This window comes from Ictidomys tridecemlineatus, chromosome 12 (assembly GCF_052094955.1).
Source record: "Ictidomys tridecemlineatus isolate mIctTri1 chromosome 12, mIctTri1.hap1, whole genome shotgun sequence".
In the NCBI taxonomy this organism is placed as follows: domain Eukaryota; kingdom Metazoa; phylum Chordata; class Mammalia; order Rodentia; family Sciuridae; genus Ictidomys; species Ictidomys tridecemlineatus.
Window position 1 is genome coordinate 58,322,834 of NC_135488.1, and position 18,584 is coordinate 58,341,417.

Consider the following 18,584-nt stretch of genomic DNA (forward strand, 5'->3'; position numbering starts at 1 on the left):
TCTTCTGTCTGCAAGGCCTAGTGCCCAGTTCCTGTCTTGTTCTCAGGGTTGAGCCTTAGCCCTCTCCTCTCTCCCACCAGTGACTCCTCGGAAGTGTGAGGTGTCCTGCAGGGGTTCAACACTCCCTACACCTTCCATTCATTGGGTCCTTGGATGAATGTCATGCATCTTGCATCCTGCCTTTCAGGTTTTGAACATTCCTTTGGATTCTCATCTCTCTGGATTCTCATCCCTCTGTCATCATACCCTGGTTGTAGAGACCCATGACTGGACACTTGACTTGCATGCACACTGGAAGTCTTTGGGTTGCTGGTGTTGGTGTCTCCCATCTTGGTTGTTTTGGCTGCTAGTTGTAGTTTGATTTCGACAGTGTCAGCATTCAGTTCCATGGGAGCTTCCTTTGTCTTTATGGTTTGGGGACTACAGAAATAAACTAAAACTGGAGTGAGGGCTGGGAGCATCCAGGGCCTCCACGACTGATTTATTCAAACAGCTTCAATCACTTTCTTCTTATTCTGAAAACTTCACATAATTAAAATCATTCCCAGCCAAACACTAAATAAATTTTGCACATGCTGCTTGAATTACGGTGCAATCTTATCCCTGTGTGGCTTTCTCAGAGATTAATATTTCACTAAAACCATCCCTCTGGGTAGGCTGAAGCCAGCAGCTGTGGAAACTCAACATTTGCTTTGTACAATGAAACTTTAGGACAGGGCTGCTTTTTACATTTTTTTTTTTTTGGATATGCTGCTCATTTGGAAAAAGTAAGCACTCTTGGCAAAGTCCATGTGGCATGAGCCCCAGCTTGTGTTTCTATCTGTTCAGATATAAAATGATGAGAAAATGCGGTTCTAAGTGCAATCACATAACACTGGCACATAAAAATTATAATTATCCTGTATTAAGCACTGCTTTGGCTTGGATGTGGTTTGTCCCCAAGGGTTCATGTGGTGGAGGCTTGGTCTTCAGTGTGGCGATGTGGGAGGTCATGGAACCTTGAAGAGGCGGGGTTTCATGGGAAGGCCTTGGGTCATTGGGGGGTGTGCCTTTGGAAAGGTTTCATGTGTTTCTCTTGGGACTTCAGTTTGTCCCCAGCTGCCCTTTGGCTTCTTGTCTTCCTGTCTGCCCACTTGCACATTGCCCATCTACCATGAGGTGCCATCTACCATGAGGTGGTGCAGCCAAGGAGGGCTTTGCAAGGGTTGGTGCCATGCTGTTTAGAATTTCAGTCTCCAAAACTGTGAACATCAATTACTATGATTTTTCTTATCTAGTCTTATTAATATGACAAATTATATCAACTTATTTTTGAATACTGAACAAGTCTTGCATCCTGAGAATAAGGCTCACTTGGTCAATGTCATAAGAAAAAAATAATTTTTTATTGATTATTGAAGTCTATTTGCTGATCCTATGTTAATGACTTTTTTTTTTTTTGGTACCAAGTATTGAACCTAGGGGTGCTTAACCACTGAACCACATCCCTAGCCTTTTAAAAAATATTTTATTTAGAGTCAGGGTCTCACTAAATGGCTAAGGGCCTTGCTAATTTGCTGAGGCTGGCTTTGAACTCGTGATCCTCCTACCTCGGCCTCCTGAGCTGCTGGGATTACTGGTGTGTGCCACTGCACCTGGCTAAGGACTTTTTAATGTCTATATTCCTGAGGATTTTAAGTCTTCTTCTTCTTCTTCTTCTTCTTCTTCTTTTTTTTTTTTTTTTTTGCTGTATTGGGGCCTTATACATGCTAGATAAGCACTGAGCTGCACCATAGCCCATTTTTGTACTATCCTTGCCTGGGATTAGTATCAGGGTCATACCAGCTTCATGAAATGAATGGGTAAGTATTCCATTCTCTTTTATTTTCTGGAAGACATTGTGTAGCATTTGATAAAATTTTCTAGTGAAATGATCCGGGTCTGGAGTTTTTTTTTTTTTTTTTTTTTTTGGGGGGGGGAGGGTAAATTTTTAAGTTTCAAATTATAAGTTTATTACTTAACAGTTATAGTGCTATTTAAATTATCTCTGCCAAAATGGGTAAATTGTGGTAATACTTTGTGTTTCTTAAGGAACCAGTTCATTTTGTTTAAATTGTCAAATATATGTGTGTAGAGTTTTTCTTGCATTTCTTTTTTATCCTTTTGATATCTGCAGGGTCTATAAGTGATGTCCGTTTTATTCCTGTTATTGGTAATTTTATTTTTATTCCTATTTTTGTCAGTCTTGCTAGAGGTTTATGAATTGAATCTAGTAATTTTCTGTTATGACTCTATTATTATCTGTTATTAATTTTTGCATAATATAACATTTTCATTAATTTTGCCCATATTATTATATTTGAAGTTAGTTCTTTATAGACAAGGTATAGTTGAGTCATGTTTTTTGATCTACTTTGCCAATAGTTTTCTTTAATTGTAAATGTGAATGATCTAAATATACCAGTTATCTTTAATTGGTATATTTAGATCATTTACATTTAATGTAATTATTATTTATTCAGGCTTAAGTTTGTCATTTTCTTTTTTTCCTCTGTGGGATTTTTTTTTGTTTTTAGTTTTGGTTTTGGTCTTTCTCTGTTTTCTCTTTTTCATCTTTTCTTACTTGTATCACTTAAACATTTGTTTTAGAATTTCTTTTTTATTTATCTATAGTGATTTCCATTGTGTGTCTTTGTCTAGTTTTCTTAGTGGTTGCTCTAGGTATTACAATATATGTGTGTAGCACAGTCTTCTGGTGTCATTTCACCAGTCTGAGTGAAATATGAGAACCCTTACCCCATCTATGTCTCTCTGCCCACCTCTATTTATAACTTATCTTAGGTATTTCCTTTATATTCATTTAGAATCATATCAGGAGCATCAAAGTTTTACTTTGTTCAATACAATTTAGAAAACTGATAACACAAATTTCAGATCTTTTGTCCTGATTCTGTAGGTCTCTAAGATTTTGTTAATTTTTTTTCCTAGTCTGTTTTCTCTCCATTGCTCAGTTGAGTAATGTTGTCTTTCAGATCACTGATTCTCTTCTCTGACTTCTCCATTATGTCATGGAGTTTGCTACTGAGTGTTTTATTTTGGTTACTATATTTTCAAATCTATAATTTTATTTTTTCTTTATATCTTCTATTTCTTGGCTGAGACTTTTTCTTTCTTTGTTGAGGCTTTCAATTTTTTTTTTTCATCGGTTTTAAAGATCTTCACAATTGATCAGTGAAGCATTTTTATTAATGGGCATTTAAAAATCTTTGTCAGATAATTTTATCTTCTGTTGTCTTGGTGTTGGCTTTGATTAATTGGCTCCTTATTATTGCTTGATGAGGATGGGAACTCTGTATCCTAGTGGTCTCCTCCGATGTGGGGCTTGTGACCACACTGATGGTGATGAGAATACTGAGTCTCCACAAGGCCTCCTCTGATACCCTGCAAGGAAGGGGAGGGGCACCTAGTTATTTCTGGGTTGGGGTGTACTGTGGTTTAAATGTGTACTCCAATGTCTGTGTATTGGAAACTTGATTCCCCAATGCAGTAATGTTATGAGATAGAGCTTAATAAGAGGTGATTAGGTTGTGAGGGCTCCGCCCTCATGAATGGATGGTTGTTACTGCATGAATGGGTTAGTAGTACCTTAGTGAGTGGACTTGCTATAAGAGCAAGTTTAGTCTGCCCCTTGCTCTCACTCTCACCCTCTCTTGCCCTTTTGCCTTCTGCCATGGGATGACACAGCAAAAAGTCCCTCACCAGATGCTGGCACCTTGATATTGCTCTTTCTAGCATCAAGAACTGTGAGACAACTAAATTTATTCATTATAAATTAGATGATCTGTGGTATTCTGTTATAGGTACACAAAATGGACAAAGACAGGGTGGGGGTCTGAGCTTTCCATCTGGTCTCCATTGGTACTACCAGCAAGGGTGGCTCATTAACAACTTTCGTGGATGAAAGGCTCATCTCCCAACTTGGTCTTCTCTGACATCAATATGGCAGAGATGTGGGGGATTCTTTTTATATAGCTTCTTAAGGGTAGAAGTCTAGACTCCTCACTCAGGCTTTGCTGGTGTGGGTGTTGTCACAGTTTTTTTCCCTGTGGTGTTTGGCTAGAGCAAAGTAGTTGTCTAAAAGCTTCCTGTCATGTTAGACTGCTCCTTTCCTGGTCTTTTGGCTAAAGAGAGCAGGTATTTGTTGGTTATCTTTTGGCTTATCTGTAACTGTTGGGTTTACTTTCGGGGTTGCTAGCTTCTTTAGTTACTTTATACCTTTGGTTTTTGGTGCTCATTATTCTTTACCTGGACTAGTTAACCTCTCTAGTCTGGAGTCTTTATGTATTTTTCTCATTGCTACTCATTATTGTATTTCATTACTCTTTCCAAACCTTTCCCATATAAGTTAACTTACATTGCTTTTATGTTTTATTTTGTTTCCATTGTACGTAGCTAGATTGCAAATCTCTATTGCTGGTTACATTTATTCTCTTCTAGATTCATTCAAAGGATATTCTAAATCTGTTGGTAGCATCTAAATAAATGTGTTTTTTCTTTTTTTGAACTCTCAGATGTTCTAGCATAGCTTTTTTTGTGTGTGTGTGTGAGTGTGTGTGTTCATACATGTACTTAGGGTGATGATGTCTAATTCATTCCACCATCTTTTCTACCCCCATGCCTCCTCCCTTCCTGTCCCTCCCCTTTGCCCTATCTAAAGTTCCTCTATTCTTCCCATGCTCCCCTGAGTCCCCATTATGAATCAGCATCCTTATACCAGCATCTTCATATTAGAGATAAATAAATGGTTTTCAGTAGGGCTTAGTAAATATTTATTTACAAGCAGTGTTGGCCTTGGATACGATGGTATCTATCTGCAGGATAAAAGGCATTATAGGGTAGGCGAGCCATTCCTAACATCGGGTGACTTATTCCTAATACTGACCTCTGCCCAATCCTTTGTGAAGTTTCCAGGCATTGGGACTCTCATGGTCTGTGATCTTCATGTGTGTTTTGTCTGGGCCAAAGTAGGTCCAAACCCTGGTTCTGTAATTCAGCTGTTAGGCTCAAATCAAGACAGAGGTCTTGTTGGTGTCTTATGAAAATGTCACTGATGGGGGCTGGGGATGTGGCTCAAGCGGTAGCGCGCTGGCCAGCCATGCGTGCGGCCCGGGTTCGATCCTCAGCACCACATACAGACAAAGATGTTGTGTCCGCCAAATGCTAAAAAAAGTAAATATTAAAAAAAATTTCTCTCTATCTCTCCCTCTCTCTCATTCTCTCTCATTCTTTCTAAAAAAAACAAAAGTCACTGATGGTTCAGAAACTGTTAGTTCTGTTTTAAAGCCTGTTTCTGGCAGTATAAACCCCACATATTTTGACTCCCATCATGTGACACAATTTCTTTCAAAGCAGTTATGTGCCAGGTACTGTGCACATAATGGGGAAGGATGAATGAATGGGGAAGGATGAGACACAAGATCCCACACAGCAGGAGGTCCTGGAGCAGTCCTTAGCGGTATAGCCTTGATTCCTTTCCCATGGCCACTTTATCAATGATACTTTGGTAGATGGGCTGGTTATGAAGCCAACTTTTGCAAGCCGAGAACTGAATGATAGAAGCAATGAAATGAAGAAGTGTGAGTTTCTACATGTTTGGCTTTTCTAGATGTTTGGCTTTGAAGGGAAGGAGAGTGAGTGATAAGGAACTATCGGGGAGGTGAGCAAAGGGAAGATCATGTAAGGATGGAGGCAATTAAATGAGTTTATAGTAGATAATGTCAGATTGAAAGATTGAAGAGAATGCCTGGGAAAGAACAAGAAAGTATTTGAGAGTGAAAGATATACATACACCCATACAAATACACATACACATGTATACATGTGTGTACTCACATATGTACATATGTTGTATATATGCTTGGAAGACAGAGAGAGGGGAGGATGGAGAAATGAGCTTGCAAAAAAAAAGGAGGCATTTGGTCCTTTTTCTCTGGGAAATGGGAACACTGAGAGAGTGAGATTCAGGAACACATGTAGGTTCTCTTAGCAACATCAAGGCCTTTGAATGGTGGATTTCATAATCTCAAACTTTGCTGTGATTCAAGGACAAATGATTTTTTTTTCAGAAGCACCTGGGTGGTGGGCAGGAGAGTAGGCAGGTGAGGGCTGGAGTGGTTTGTGAATTAGGCCTTGCAGGTAGGGAAGGCAGCAGAAGGGTCCTGGAGAGCACAGAGCATGGTACAGTTGAGTAGCCAGGCTGTGTGGAGGACAGGTGAGCCCAAGATGAGGATGATAAACTTGATGAGCATAAAGAAGAAACTTCGGAGAAGTTGCAGAGCACTGACCTTGATTCAGCGTGTGGAGAAGTAGGATAAAGGTGCTGATTGAAAAGTGGGATTTCTGAGTGTGAGTCATTCATCCAGCCATCACTGAGCATTAGCTCAGCACAGTTACTGTGGGAGGCTCTGGGAACGGAGAGAAATTAAGACATGGTCCCTGCCCTTAAAGGGTTCCCAGCTCCAGCCTCAGAGCTGAAAACCTTTCTAGGTGATGTCAGGGTCCAGAATATGTCCCTGGAATTGATGTGCTGTGGTGCGTTGAAGGACAAATTGTGGGAACAAAGGAAGCCCCAGTGACTGGCAGGCTACCATGGTGGATATATCATCTGCAGGTGCTTATCAGCTCTAGAGAGAAAATTGGAGTTTCTTTCTGCTCAGCCATTTCTCTGTTTTTCCTTTGGAGTCTTTGCCCTCAGACTCTAAGTGACTGCCCTTGATGGTTTTCATCAGTGAAGAATCACATGTCAAGGCCCTCAGAGCCTGCTTCTGCACGTAGGTGCATGAGTTGTAAAGAACTACCAATCTTCTGCCTCCAGTTTCCTTTTCTTGCTTGCTTTTAATTTCTTGCCTTAGGAGGGTACCACAAATTCTCTGTGGAGCAGAAGCATCTGAGATTAGTATCTGAAGAGACATAAACAGGCAGGAGTCAGATGCTGCCGGAGCTGGTAGAATGTGGTGGTGATGAATGTGTTGTGTAAGTGGAGCAGGGAGTCTTTATGCTCCCGAGCTCTGTGACTGATTCATTCCCCCTACACACTCCTAAATGAAGCTGGTGACAGAAAGAAGCTTCCCAAGCTGGACTGAATGGAGGCCTTCAGGATAGAAGCCACGGGCTGTGGGAATACACACATCAGCATTTATAGGTTTCCAGTACTCACAGAGCTGCAGGAGTCTGCATTTCGTGGTTCACCTGGGCATTCTGTTTGGGAACCAAATTCCCTCCCTTCCTGTTCCAGAGCAGTCAACCTCCAAATTTTGCTGATGAAGGGCCAGAAGCATTCTTCTTTAGCTGTTGAATGGCTTTTGGCTGATGAGAGGGAAGAGGAAGCACATGTCTTTGATCTTCTACCTCTGGTTTCCTTTCTGCAGTGACCTTGGGAGGTTGGCTTCCCTGGGCGTCTAATCCACATTCCAGATTAAACTTTGGCAATGGCCTTTCTCCTTTGAGGAAATGCTGCCCATTTCTCCAGAGATTAAGACATACACCACCAGAACTTCTCTCTTGGGTTCATGTCAACAGCTGGTCTACGGTATGATGTGATCTTCTAGATAGGTGATGGCTTTGTGTCACCTCTTTTTTCTTACAGAGTCTGAGAAGTCAACTGGTACCATCCACATTTAGATCCTTTACTGGCTGAAACCAACATCAACAGGGATGATCTGCTCCTACCAGGTACTTCTTTGTTCCTGACAGCACACCATTCCCCTGGTAGTTAAAGCAATCATGAGATTACTACCCCCTGAGTGCTATGTAGTGAGATAGTCACCTGCATGGGGCTCACACACCAGGGGATGCTCACTGCTGCTACGGAAACATAAGATGAAATATACTCTCTCCAGGTACATTTCATTTTATACTTCGCCATTTAGACATTACAGTCAGTATAGACGGGTGGACTCAAGGCTGCAGAGAATATAAATCTGCAGCAATGGGAATGAGGTTACCTTTAAAACGAAAGCCAGTAGGAACAACACACCATGCATCCAATTAGCCATTCAATCTACGGGGAAGTGTTTACAAGACAGGGTTTATTGCATCTTCATCAAGAGAGCAGCATGCGGTCAGGAAGACAAGATTCTTGGATGTAAGTGATAGAAAGAAGCTGTTTCTTTCAATTGTGCTGCAGTTCATCAGTAAGGAGGTGAAGAAATTTTGGGCCATGGATGAAGGAAACCTGTTGTAGAATAAGGTAAGTCTTGGTCGCTGCTCTCTAGAGAGTGCACTGTGATGCTGGTTCCTAGAGTGTTCATTAGAAATGTTTTTTTTTTTTTCTCTAGAATGGTGTGGGAATAAAACAATGGGTTATTACTGGGAGAAAGCCTTCGCTTTGAAAATATATGGCATAGTTATAATTCTACTCCTGCCAACATAGTCCCCAGCATTGACATGTCCTGAGGAGGACCTAATCAGATCTTGTGCCAGGTGGCTTTCCAGTTTAATTAATGAGCCAGTGTTGGGCTGGGGCTGTAGCTCAGTGGTAGAGCACTTACCTAGCATGCGTGAGGCACTGGGTTCGATCCTTAGCACCACACAAAAATAAACAAATAAAATGAGCCAGTGTTGGTTGATGATGCATTCTTTGGAGGACTTTGTTATTGTGACCCAGAGCCTACTCACTTCTGGTCACTGGGAACATTGCTGACCCAGAGTTTGGAGCTGTACTACTCTGGTCAAGGCAGTGGGAGTTGCTAAGCAGCCCCTGTTGGCCACCCTTTTCACTGTGTTAGTGATGCATATGAGAAACAAAAGCCCTGATAATTACTTAGGCTGGTCAATAAAGTAGGGATATTTCTTCTAGAGCAGGTTTCTCATCATTGGTGCTATGAACGTTTTGGTTCAGGGGCCTGTTCTGTGTATTGTGGGATATTTAGTAGCATCCCTAACTCCTATTCTGTGGATCAATCCCCCACTCAGGCACACAGTAGCTGTGACAACCTAAAAGATCTCCAGGTACTGTCAAATGTCCTCTGGGAGACAAAACATTCCCAGGGTTGAGAACTACTGTTCTAGAGCCAACCAGTGACCAGAAGCTTCCTAGAGGAACTGAGGATAATGTTGGACTTGGCAGTATGTGTGTGCTTCGTGCTCCTTACCTTTATGTTGGTAGGAGATGCAGAGATGTTTTAATTACAGGGTAAATTGCCAATGGGAAGTGTCTAGAGCTACCTGAAGCAGGTCCCTCTCTATTGAGGGAGGGCTCAGAGAGAAGGATTTGGGGGTAGAATTTGGCTCTAGGGTTTATCACTTCTGTAACACCACAAGCCTGGCTCATGCACAGCTGCCCTTAAAACTCCCCTCTGCTGTGTCTTTTCCTCTGGCCCCTGCTCTCACTAGGGTACTCTGTAAATGCCGAGAGCTGAGCTATCTGCCAGGTTAGTAAGGACAAGCCCTCCCATCTCTGATGAGATTGATAAAGAAGGCACTAAGTGAAACTCGCTGGGATTTCTGCTACTGTGTGGCATCATAGTGCTCAGGCTGAAGGGGTCGCAAAGGTCCTGTAGAGCAGTACTTCCCAAACTCTCCTGGGCCTCTTAGGAGATTTTTTGATCCAGTGAGTCTGGGATGCTGCCCAGGATTATGCAGATTGAACAAATGACCAAATAATATGGATATTGCTGATCCTTGGATCATATTTTGAGCAATAAGGATCCAGGCCAGGCATCTGCAAATTATGCTGTGGGCCAAAATGAGACCGCTGTCTATTTCGTACATAAGGTTTTATTGGATAGTCACACTCATTCATTGACATCATATGTGGTTGCTTCTCTACTGCTTGGCAAAATTGAGTAATTGTGATAGAGACTTTAAGGATCTTCAAAGCCTAACTAGTTGCTCTCAGCCCTTTATGGAAAAGAGGTGCTGACCTCTGCTTTCGGCTGGCTTGCACCATGTGGACCATGGTGGCTCTTCCAAGGAGGCTGTCCTTTAGGATGGGCCATCCTGAGGTGGTCTTTCCTCAGCTTTGATCTGCCTTCCTTTTGCCCCTGGTTCCTGCATCTCTCTACATTGGCATCTGGGGCTTGGAGACTTGTGAGGAAAGTCTGGGCACCACAGCGAGGGTCTAGCTTACATGTGGTCCTCTCACAGTCCTGAGAGAGTGCTGCTTGGTGGCCCACGCAGAATCAGATCTGTCAGACCTGCCCTCCAAGATTTAGGAATACAGACCTTGTGCCTAACTGCTCTTTTTACTCATCTGTCCTTTTGTCCTGCCAGCCAGCATTTCTTGAGACCCTCTTTTCATCAGGCATCCTATTAGGTACTTGGTGGCAAACATGTCAATTGGCAATTCCAATTGTACTATTACAGATACGAAAGGAGAAGAATATTTGGATACTTGATAGCCAGAGAGAGGCATTAGGGGAGCTCAGAGAGAGCTTCATTCTGGTAGATCTTTTTTGGATCATGAATTTTTAGTACATTTTAACACAAATACATTTTTCCATCTATTAATATGATGGTTTTTTTTGGCTAATCTATAAATGTGATGGGTTACTCTTACTTACTACCCAATTTCTTAATGTAAGATTTTTACTTAGAATGAAACCATATTCATAATGTGATGTGAATTAGAATTTTATGTACTTCAACTTTAATACCACTAAAAAATGATTCTGCTATCAGTCCTATTAACTGGAAACCAAAACTTGACTGTAGGATTCACTACAAGAAGTAATCTTCAAAATTCACTGTCATACCTAACACCTTATTATAGTAATTATTAATAATGATCAAGTTAAAATTATTAATAATTACTAAGTTAAAATTGTGGGAGGATTTATATAAAATTTGCCATCTTATCTTATATGTATAGTTCAGTGCATTAAGTTTATTTAGATTATTTTACAACCATCACCACCATTCCAACTCTTTTTTTTTCCCCATTCTTCTTTTTGGTATTAGGGATTAGACCCAGGGGTGCTTTACTTAAAGTAAAATATATATATTTTTTTTATTTTGAGAGAGGATCTTGCTAAGTTGCTTAGGGCTTTATTAAATTGTTGAGACTGGTCTTGAACTTGTGATCCTTCTGCCTCAGCCTTTCGAGTTGCTGGGATTACAGGTATGCACCACCACTCCTGGCTCTAGAACTTTTTTCACTTTGTACCCCATAATAATAACTCTTTTTGCTCCACTTCCCCTGATCCCTGACAACCTCTATTTCACTTTCTATCCTTATGAATTTGGCTACTGCAGATTACTCATATGTGTGGAATCATGAAGTACTCTTCTTTTTGTGACTGGCTTATTTCACTCAGCATAATGTTTTCAAAGTTCATCTCTGATGTAGCATGACTTTCTTTCCCACTTAAGGCTGTGAATACTGCTGCATTATATGTATGCCCCACATTTGGTTTATCTATTCCTCTGTAAATGGACACTTGGATGCTTCCATCTTTGGGCTATTGTGAGTAATACGACTCTGGACATTGTTTACAAATTCTATTCACATCTCTGTTTCCATTTCTTTTGGGTATATACACAGAAATGGAATTACTGAGTCATATGATAATTCTATTTTAAACTTTTTGAAGAATCACCACTTTATTTTCCATAACAGCTACCCAATTTTACTCCCCTCCCCTCCCAGCAAAAGTATACAAGAGTTTCAATTTATCTATACCTACCATTTCTCTACATGGTTAGTAATGTTGAACATTTTTTCATGTGCTTATTGACTATTTATATATTTATGGAAAAATTTCTGTTCAAGTCCTTTGCCAATTATTTAATAGAGTTTTTTTGGTTGTAAAGTTATAGGAGTTTTAAAAAAAATATATAATGGGTATATATTATATATTAATGTATTATCATATGTATAATTTGCAAATGTTTTCTCCCATTCCATGGGTTGCCTTTCATGCTATATTGTCATTTGATGCACAGATTTTTTTTTTAAATTTTATTTTTTTGTCCTGAGTTAAATCCCAAGCCCTTTTTAATTTTTTGTTTTGAGACAAGATCTTGCTAAATTGCTTAGGTTCTCACTAAATTGCTGAGGTTGGCCTCAAACTTGCAGTTCTCCTGTCTCAGCCTCCCAAGTCTCTGAGATTACAGGCATGTGCCTCTGTGCCCAGCTTGCTGCACAGAAATTTTTAATTTTAATGGAGTACAATTTACCTATTTTACTTTTGTTGCCTGTGTTTGGGTGTCATATCCAAGAAATCATTTTGAAATTCACTTCCTGTTCAATCTCACACCCACTCTCAACATGAGCGTCATCTTTCCACAGTACAAATATGATCACATCATTCCATGGCTTCCTCCCTATTTTCTTCAAAGAGTTTTATGAAAGTTTTAGCTGCTACATTAAGCTCTTTGATCCATTTTTAGTTCATTTTTTATTGTGCTGGGGGTTAAGAGTTCAAGTTCATTCTTTTGCATATGGCTACCCAGTTTTCCTAACACTGCTGAAAACATGGTCTTTCCCCATTGAATAGTCTTGGTACTCTTGTTGAAAATCATTTGAACATACATGTAAAGGTTTATTTATGCAGTTCTGTTCCATTGGTCTCCATGTCTGTTTTGTACCAACCCCACACTGTTTTGATTACTGTACTTTGCAATAAATTTTGAAATCAGGAAGAGTGAGACTTCCAACTTTGTTCTTTTGTTTTATTAAGAAGATTTTTCAAGATTGTTTTGGCTTTTTGGGGTTCCTTGAGATTTAGATGAATTTTAATGTGAAGTTTTCTGTTTCTGCCAAAAAATCAGTGGGATTTTGAGGTTTCCATAGAATATTTGAATTCTCTCTTGAAGGAAACATTTGCTAGACAGATGAGGGGAAGAGGGGCATTTTAGGCAAAAGGAAGAGTATGATTGAACACATGAGAGGTTAAAAAAAAAAAGCTTGGTGCACATGGGAAATTGAAAATCATCTGGAATTTTCTGAGCTTTAAGCAAGCTAGTTTCTCTGTGTCTACATGTGTCTGAGTTGGGTAGGAGATAAATGAGGAGCTAAGGCGGGTGTCAGATATTATGGAAGTGGATATTATGTTAAGAAGCTTAATGGAGATGAGCTTCAAGGTTGTGCTCTAGAATGATGTGATCATATTTGTACTGTGGAAAGATGATGCTCAGGGTGAGAGTGGGTGTGAGATTGAGCAGGAAGAAGGCATCAGCAAAACAAAGACAAGGTAGGAGACTGCTGAACACTTCCAGGCATGAACAGGTGAGATCTGCACTATGTACCATTCCGGGGGACAGGCAGGAGGGTCTGGATCTGAAACAGCCTTGTCTCACTGCACCTGGAGACAGAGTGTAGTCACTTCATTCTCTTCCTGGATCCTGGGGTCCTCACACCTGCTGAACTCAGGCTGGTATTTCTAACCTTCCACCTGTACCATCCGATTACCACCTCTTAGGAATTCAGAAGGCTGTTGAAGGAGACCCTACGCTGACCCCCGGGCTCAGGAGGTCTCTCAACAGTAGCCAGACCCTTCTCAGAGTCCTGGAAGCTCCCATTCTTCATCCTGCCACTCAGGGGCTCCCAGATTTTTGTGGTTGTTTCTGTTGATCGGAGCTTTGTTTTGTTTTCCCCTGAAGCCTGCTGGAACATAACCAGAGTGACAGTTGTCTTTTCTGTTGTAACCTACTCTATCCGTCTGTGGAATTTCAGCTCTCCAGGCCATCTCAGTGTGGCCCATGTTACTGACCCCTGTGATCCACTGAGAGCCCAAGTTTCTTCCCTGGCCTCAGCTCAAATGGATGGTCTGTGCATGTCTGTGGATGGCCCAGCACAGGCACAGGCGGAATCATGGAGTTGGGGTCAGGGAGCCGGCTGAGCTCTTAAATTCTCAGGAATATTTTAGAACTCAAATGACTTTTGCAGCTCTGGGATAGCCAGCTCTGGCCCACTGCCAAGGGTACACAGTTTTTGACCTGAGCGATAAGGCAAACTGATCAAGGTACACAAGTGTCAGTGCAGGGGAAAGAAGAGAAGAGGAGCAAACTGTGGCTTGAGGTTACAGTGCAGGGATTAAGGTGATGGGGATCTGAACCCAGTGGATAGTTCCTCAAAGGTGAACCAGGGAGAATACAAGAAAGAGTACTTGGACAGGTAAGAGAGATGTGCTAAAGTGGGGAGTAGTGAGATGGGGAAGAGAGAGGAGAAAGGCTGGGAAAAACAGATATAAAGAGTTAACTGCATCCTTGAAAACCAAGAAGCTCGCTTGAACAAAGAGGACAAGACCCTGGGTCATTGTGGCTCCCTGGTTGGGAAAGTTGGCTGGCATTGAGGAGATGGCTCTTTGTTCTTGAGCCTAGGCTACTTGGAACACAGTCCCTAGAAAGCCAAATGTACCTCATCCCTCACTTTATGTTTCTAAACAGAAGAGAAGAGAAGGAGTGTGGCCCCATTGATTCAGCTGCAGTGTCTCTGGGAAGTCTCTGCTGGATGCAGCATGAAGCTCCCCTTCAGCCACAGCACTGAGCCAGTGATCGCGGAGCACGTGGAGATGGCTCTGCTCAGCAACATCCTGGCAGCCTACTCCTTTGTCTCAGGTGGGTGCCTGTTCTCTACGGGGTCAGGACTGAGGCCTAGGTCCTGCTCCAGGGCTGTTTCCTGGGTGACCATCTCTGATCTTATACTAGGAGAAAAATGCGAGGGAACTGTATGTAGCAAAGGCTCTGCCTCTGCTGAGTTTTGAGATGAAAGTTCTTCCGGTTAGAAGTGAAGATTGGCATTTTCTAATTTGGTGGATGAAGGGTTGGTTCTAGGAGCTTTATTTTGCTGGAAATGTTTAATTTCCTTTCAGCAGAAGCGAGTGAACTAGCCTGGGGCCTATTGTTGGCTCCTGTCATTGTGCATCAACTCTGATGAGGAAAGAGGCTTTGAGTACCTTAGCCTGGTGATTTCTATGCAGTTCTCAGCCGTACACGTGTGTGTGTGTGTGTGTGTGTGTGTGTGTGTGTGTGTGTGCACGTGCGTGTTATGTATGTTTCATTCTGGGGGGCTGCCTTAGGTGTTTGGGAGACAGGGAGACAGAAGGTAAGTCCAGAAGCATCCAATATTTCCTCTTTCTTGGTGCAGAGTTCACTCCTTAGGAAGATGGCCATCTCCTCCAGATCATTTCTGGACACCTGATACTGTTCATATACAAGGAATGAGTTTCTAATTTTTTTAAGAGTTTGCCTTTGTTTTGTTTTTTCCCTGACATTTCTGGATGTTGTATGAAAAGGAAGGGACTGGGGTACTGATAAAATTTCCTTTGGGAAATTTCCTTTAGGTTTTACTTTCTGATTCTCTAGCCAGAGTTCACACATGGTGACCTGAGTTAAAGTGAAAGACCTGACGTTTCTATTTACAGTGGCAAATCTGAACCAAAGGAAATTTGGTAAAGGAAGTTCACGGCTTCTCTTTGTGAGAGGATTGTGGATGACGTGGCACCTGACTACAGAAAGGGGACTTCTCAGGGCTTACCTAGCTGGCTCCTTTGTGGTTGACAAGATGAAATATGGAGTCCGCATGGGACTCACATCCAGGGTTTTGTGTTCTTGGCTCAGTGAAGCCCAGGCCATTGGTCACCTCCTAACCCTACTTACAGAAGACTGCTGTCTCCTTCCCTGGTCACCCACACATAAGAGGAATTTCACTTTTTCTCTTTCTTCAAGGTTTTATTGGGGAGAGAGGACACTGGAGCTAGAATAGAGATGTTTAAAATTCTGACATTATGTTTTCATACGCAATTGGATGGTAATCTCCTGACTCTACAGTGAAGATGTCCTCTAAATGAAGTAGCGGTGTGTTAGAAAGAGGGCCTGGATTTCCTAAGGTCCCTAGTTAGCTGTTGCAAAAAAAAAAAAAAAAAAAGAATGTCTCTGGTGAGAGCAAACAGACTACTGGACTTTGGAGCTCAGTTCAGCACAGGAGGTACTTGGCAGTTTTCCATTTTGGTCAGCATGACCCTGAGTTGTGACTATTGAATGTGGTAACTCATTGAATGGTCTAGTGTTTACTGTGTATCTTGTGATTTTTGTCAAGGATGAAAGGGTACATGGTACTGTTTTTCTATTCCCTCTAACTTTCTGTCTTTCCACCCCATCTTCTGGAATGAAATGCTGTTTGTGATGCAAGAAGACAGTGCCGCTTTTAAGTGTAGGTTAAGATTAAATGAAGAGAATGCAGGGAGGCCTGGGGATGTCGCTCAGGGTCAGAGCCTTTGCCTAGCATGTGCAAAGTCCTGGGTTCAATTCCCAGCGACACAAAGAGAAGAAAGAAAAAAATAGTCTGAAACTTTAGAATATGCAACAAAAAATCCCTTTATTGCATATAATTGTAGTATACCAATAATTTTTTTAAAATAAAGAGAATGCAAGAAAATGGAAAGTAGAATGTCTAAAATGAAATTTGTTAGATCCAGTAAATGTACTTGACTGTTAACTTGACTGGATTGAGAGATGCCTAGAAAATGAGTAAAGCACAGTTCTGGATGTGTCTATGGAGGGTTTTTCCAGAAAGGGTTGGCACGTGAGTTAGAGAAGTGAGTGGGGAGACCAGCCCTGAATATGAACAGCACCATCCAATAGGATGGAGGCCTGGAAGGAACAAAAGAGTTGCATAAAGGGAAGCTCTCAGACAGGCACACTCCACTCTTCTTGAGCAGGTACATTTCTTAAGGTTGCCATTGATTGTAGACATCAGACTCCAGATTCACTAGCCTTTGAATGCAGACTTGCACCAGCCACTCCCCAGGGAGCTTCTAGAACTTTAGCCTCAGAGTGGGGACAAATGATTGGCATCTCTTTTTCTGAAGCTTCTAGCTTCTTGGACTGAGAAAGAGCTTTTTTTTCCCCGATTCTCCTGCCTGCAGACAGCCACTGGGGAACTATTCAGCTTCTGACAGTGTAAGCCAATCTAATAAATTCCCTCTTATAATTACACACACACACACACACACACACATGCATTTTCTGCTGGTTTTGTTCCTCTGGAGAATCCTACTGCAAGTTGCTTCTTGTCCTATCCATGCGGTCTGTTACTTTAACAAAACACTAGCTAATACATATAACTACCTCATTCCTTTGTCCAGCTTCTAATTAAACCAGTAGATGAAACCCTGAGTGAATCCTGCTCACTTTCTCTCTCTACGTGTGTGTGTGTGTGTGTGTGTGTGTGTGTGTGTGTGTGTTCATTCTGTGTTTGGGGCCACTGTCTGAGGGGTGGGTAGTCTTCTGGGAGACAGGAACACTGAAGGTATGTGAGTCTGGAAGGGTCTGATGTTTGTCCCTTTTAAAGTTGACTGTTTAGGAAGATGGCTGACTTTCTCCTCAAGACCATTTCTGGAGATTGATACTCTTTATATAAAAGGAGACATTTAAAAATACATGGAAATGCTGCATGATTTGCAAGAGCAAACTACTCCTGTGCTATTTGAGTGAGTTTCAAATTTTTGATAGATGGCTCTTGTTTCGTTTTTCCTGATGTTTCTGGATGTTGTTTGGAAAGGAAGGGACTAGGTTCTGATTAGATTTCCTTTGGGGAAGGGCTGGTTTTACTTTCTAAATCTCTATGCAGGGTTGATATGTGGATACCCATTCTCCCTCTGCAACCAAGTTACCAAGCACTGCTGCTGTTTGTAGGTGAAAGCCAGTAGAAATGCATGTTCTCCCATCTCAGTGGTGCCTTTCACAAAGTGCTTTAGTTTTTCTATTTGTTTCTGGATACCTCTTACCCTTGTTCCTCGAAACAGTCATTTCAAATCATTATTGTTATAATTCCAATAATTAAACTTTTCTGCTTACCAAAATGCTCACTTAAGATAAATGACAAGTGACAAACTTATTTTTTACACTTAAGAAAAAAATGTAGCATTAATGATTAAAGGTTAAAATCCATAACATATAAGGAGCTCTTACAAATTGGTAAAAGTGTTACTAAAGAAAAGGTGGCGAAGGACAACAATTAGCAGTTTGCAAAAGGAAAACTGGAAAAATACAAATTGCGAATAAAATGTAAACAGTTTAAATTCTAGCAAATAAATGGAAAATATTAAAAAATGCAATTTACATTTTTATTTATACAATTCTTAAAGATCTGCATAATTAAGTATATAACAGTTTGGAGAAAGTGTGGGAAAATGAGTACTTGAATATAGTGCTTATGGAATTGTAAATTGCTATAATCTCTTTAGAGATTTTAGAGAAAGGTTTTCTCTAAAATCTTTTTCTTTTCTAGAGAAAGATTTGGCAATATCTATCAAAAGCCCTAAATATACAAATGTACATTTATATATATATGACATATATTTTTTGTACACACCTATATATATAAAATATTACATTTTAGTCAGCAGTCCCACTATTAGAAATTTTTTCTTCCAAGGAAACAATCAGGCAGAAATATTACTATGGGGACAAACCGCTGAGCCACATGCTCATCCCTTTTTATTTTTTATTTTGATACAGGATCTCAAAGTTGCTAGTTGCTTAGGGCCTCTGTAAGTTGCTGAATCTGGTCTTGAACTCGTGATCTTCCTGCCTCAGTCTCCTGAGTCACTGGGATTACAGACGTGCCTTACTGAGTCTGGCTGAACTAGAAAGATGTTTTA

The 18,584-nt window shown here is 41.0% G+C and overlaps 1 protein-coding gene across 9 annotated transcripts in view; it reads left to right on the top strand.

The window, feature by feature from the left end:
* Nucleotides 1-18,584, top strand: part of Eva1a (eva-1 homolog A, regulator of programmed cell death) — an 87,588-nt gene that overhangs the window by 44,268 nt on the left and 24,736 nt on the right. For 4 of the 9 annotated variants that reach the window (XM_078028952.1, XM_078028953.1, XM_078028954.1 and 1 more), the window contains 2 exons: nucleotides 7,625-7,710; nucleotides 14,368-14,538. In XM_078028952.1, coding sequence (XP_077885078.1) covers nucleotides 14,439-14,538 — 100 coding nt within the window. In that variant the 5' untranslated portion in view covers nucleotides 7,625-7,710; nucleotides 14,368-14,438. Of the gene's footprint in view, nucleotides 1-7,624; nucleotides 7,711-8,164; nucleotides 8,228-12,718; nucleotides 14,096-14,367; nucleotides 14,539-18,584 lie in introns of those variants that run through there. The other 5 variants (XM_078028955.1, XM_078028956.1, XM_021729153.3 and 2 more) reach the window with 3 other exon arrangements.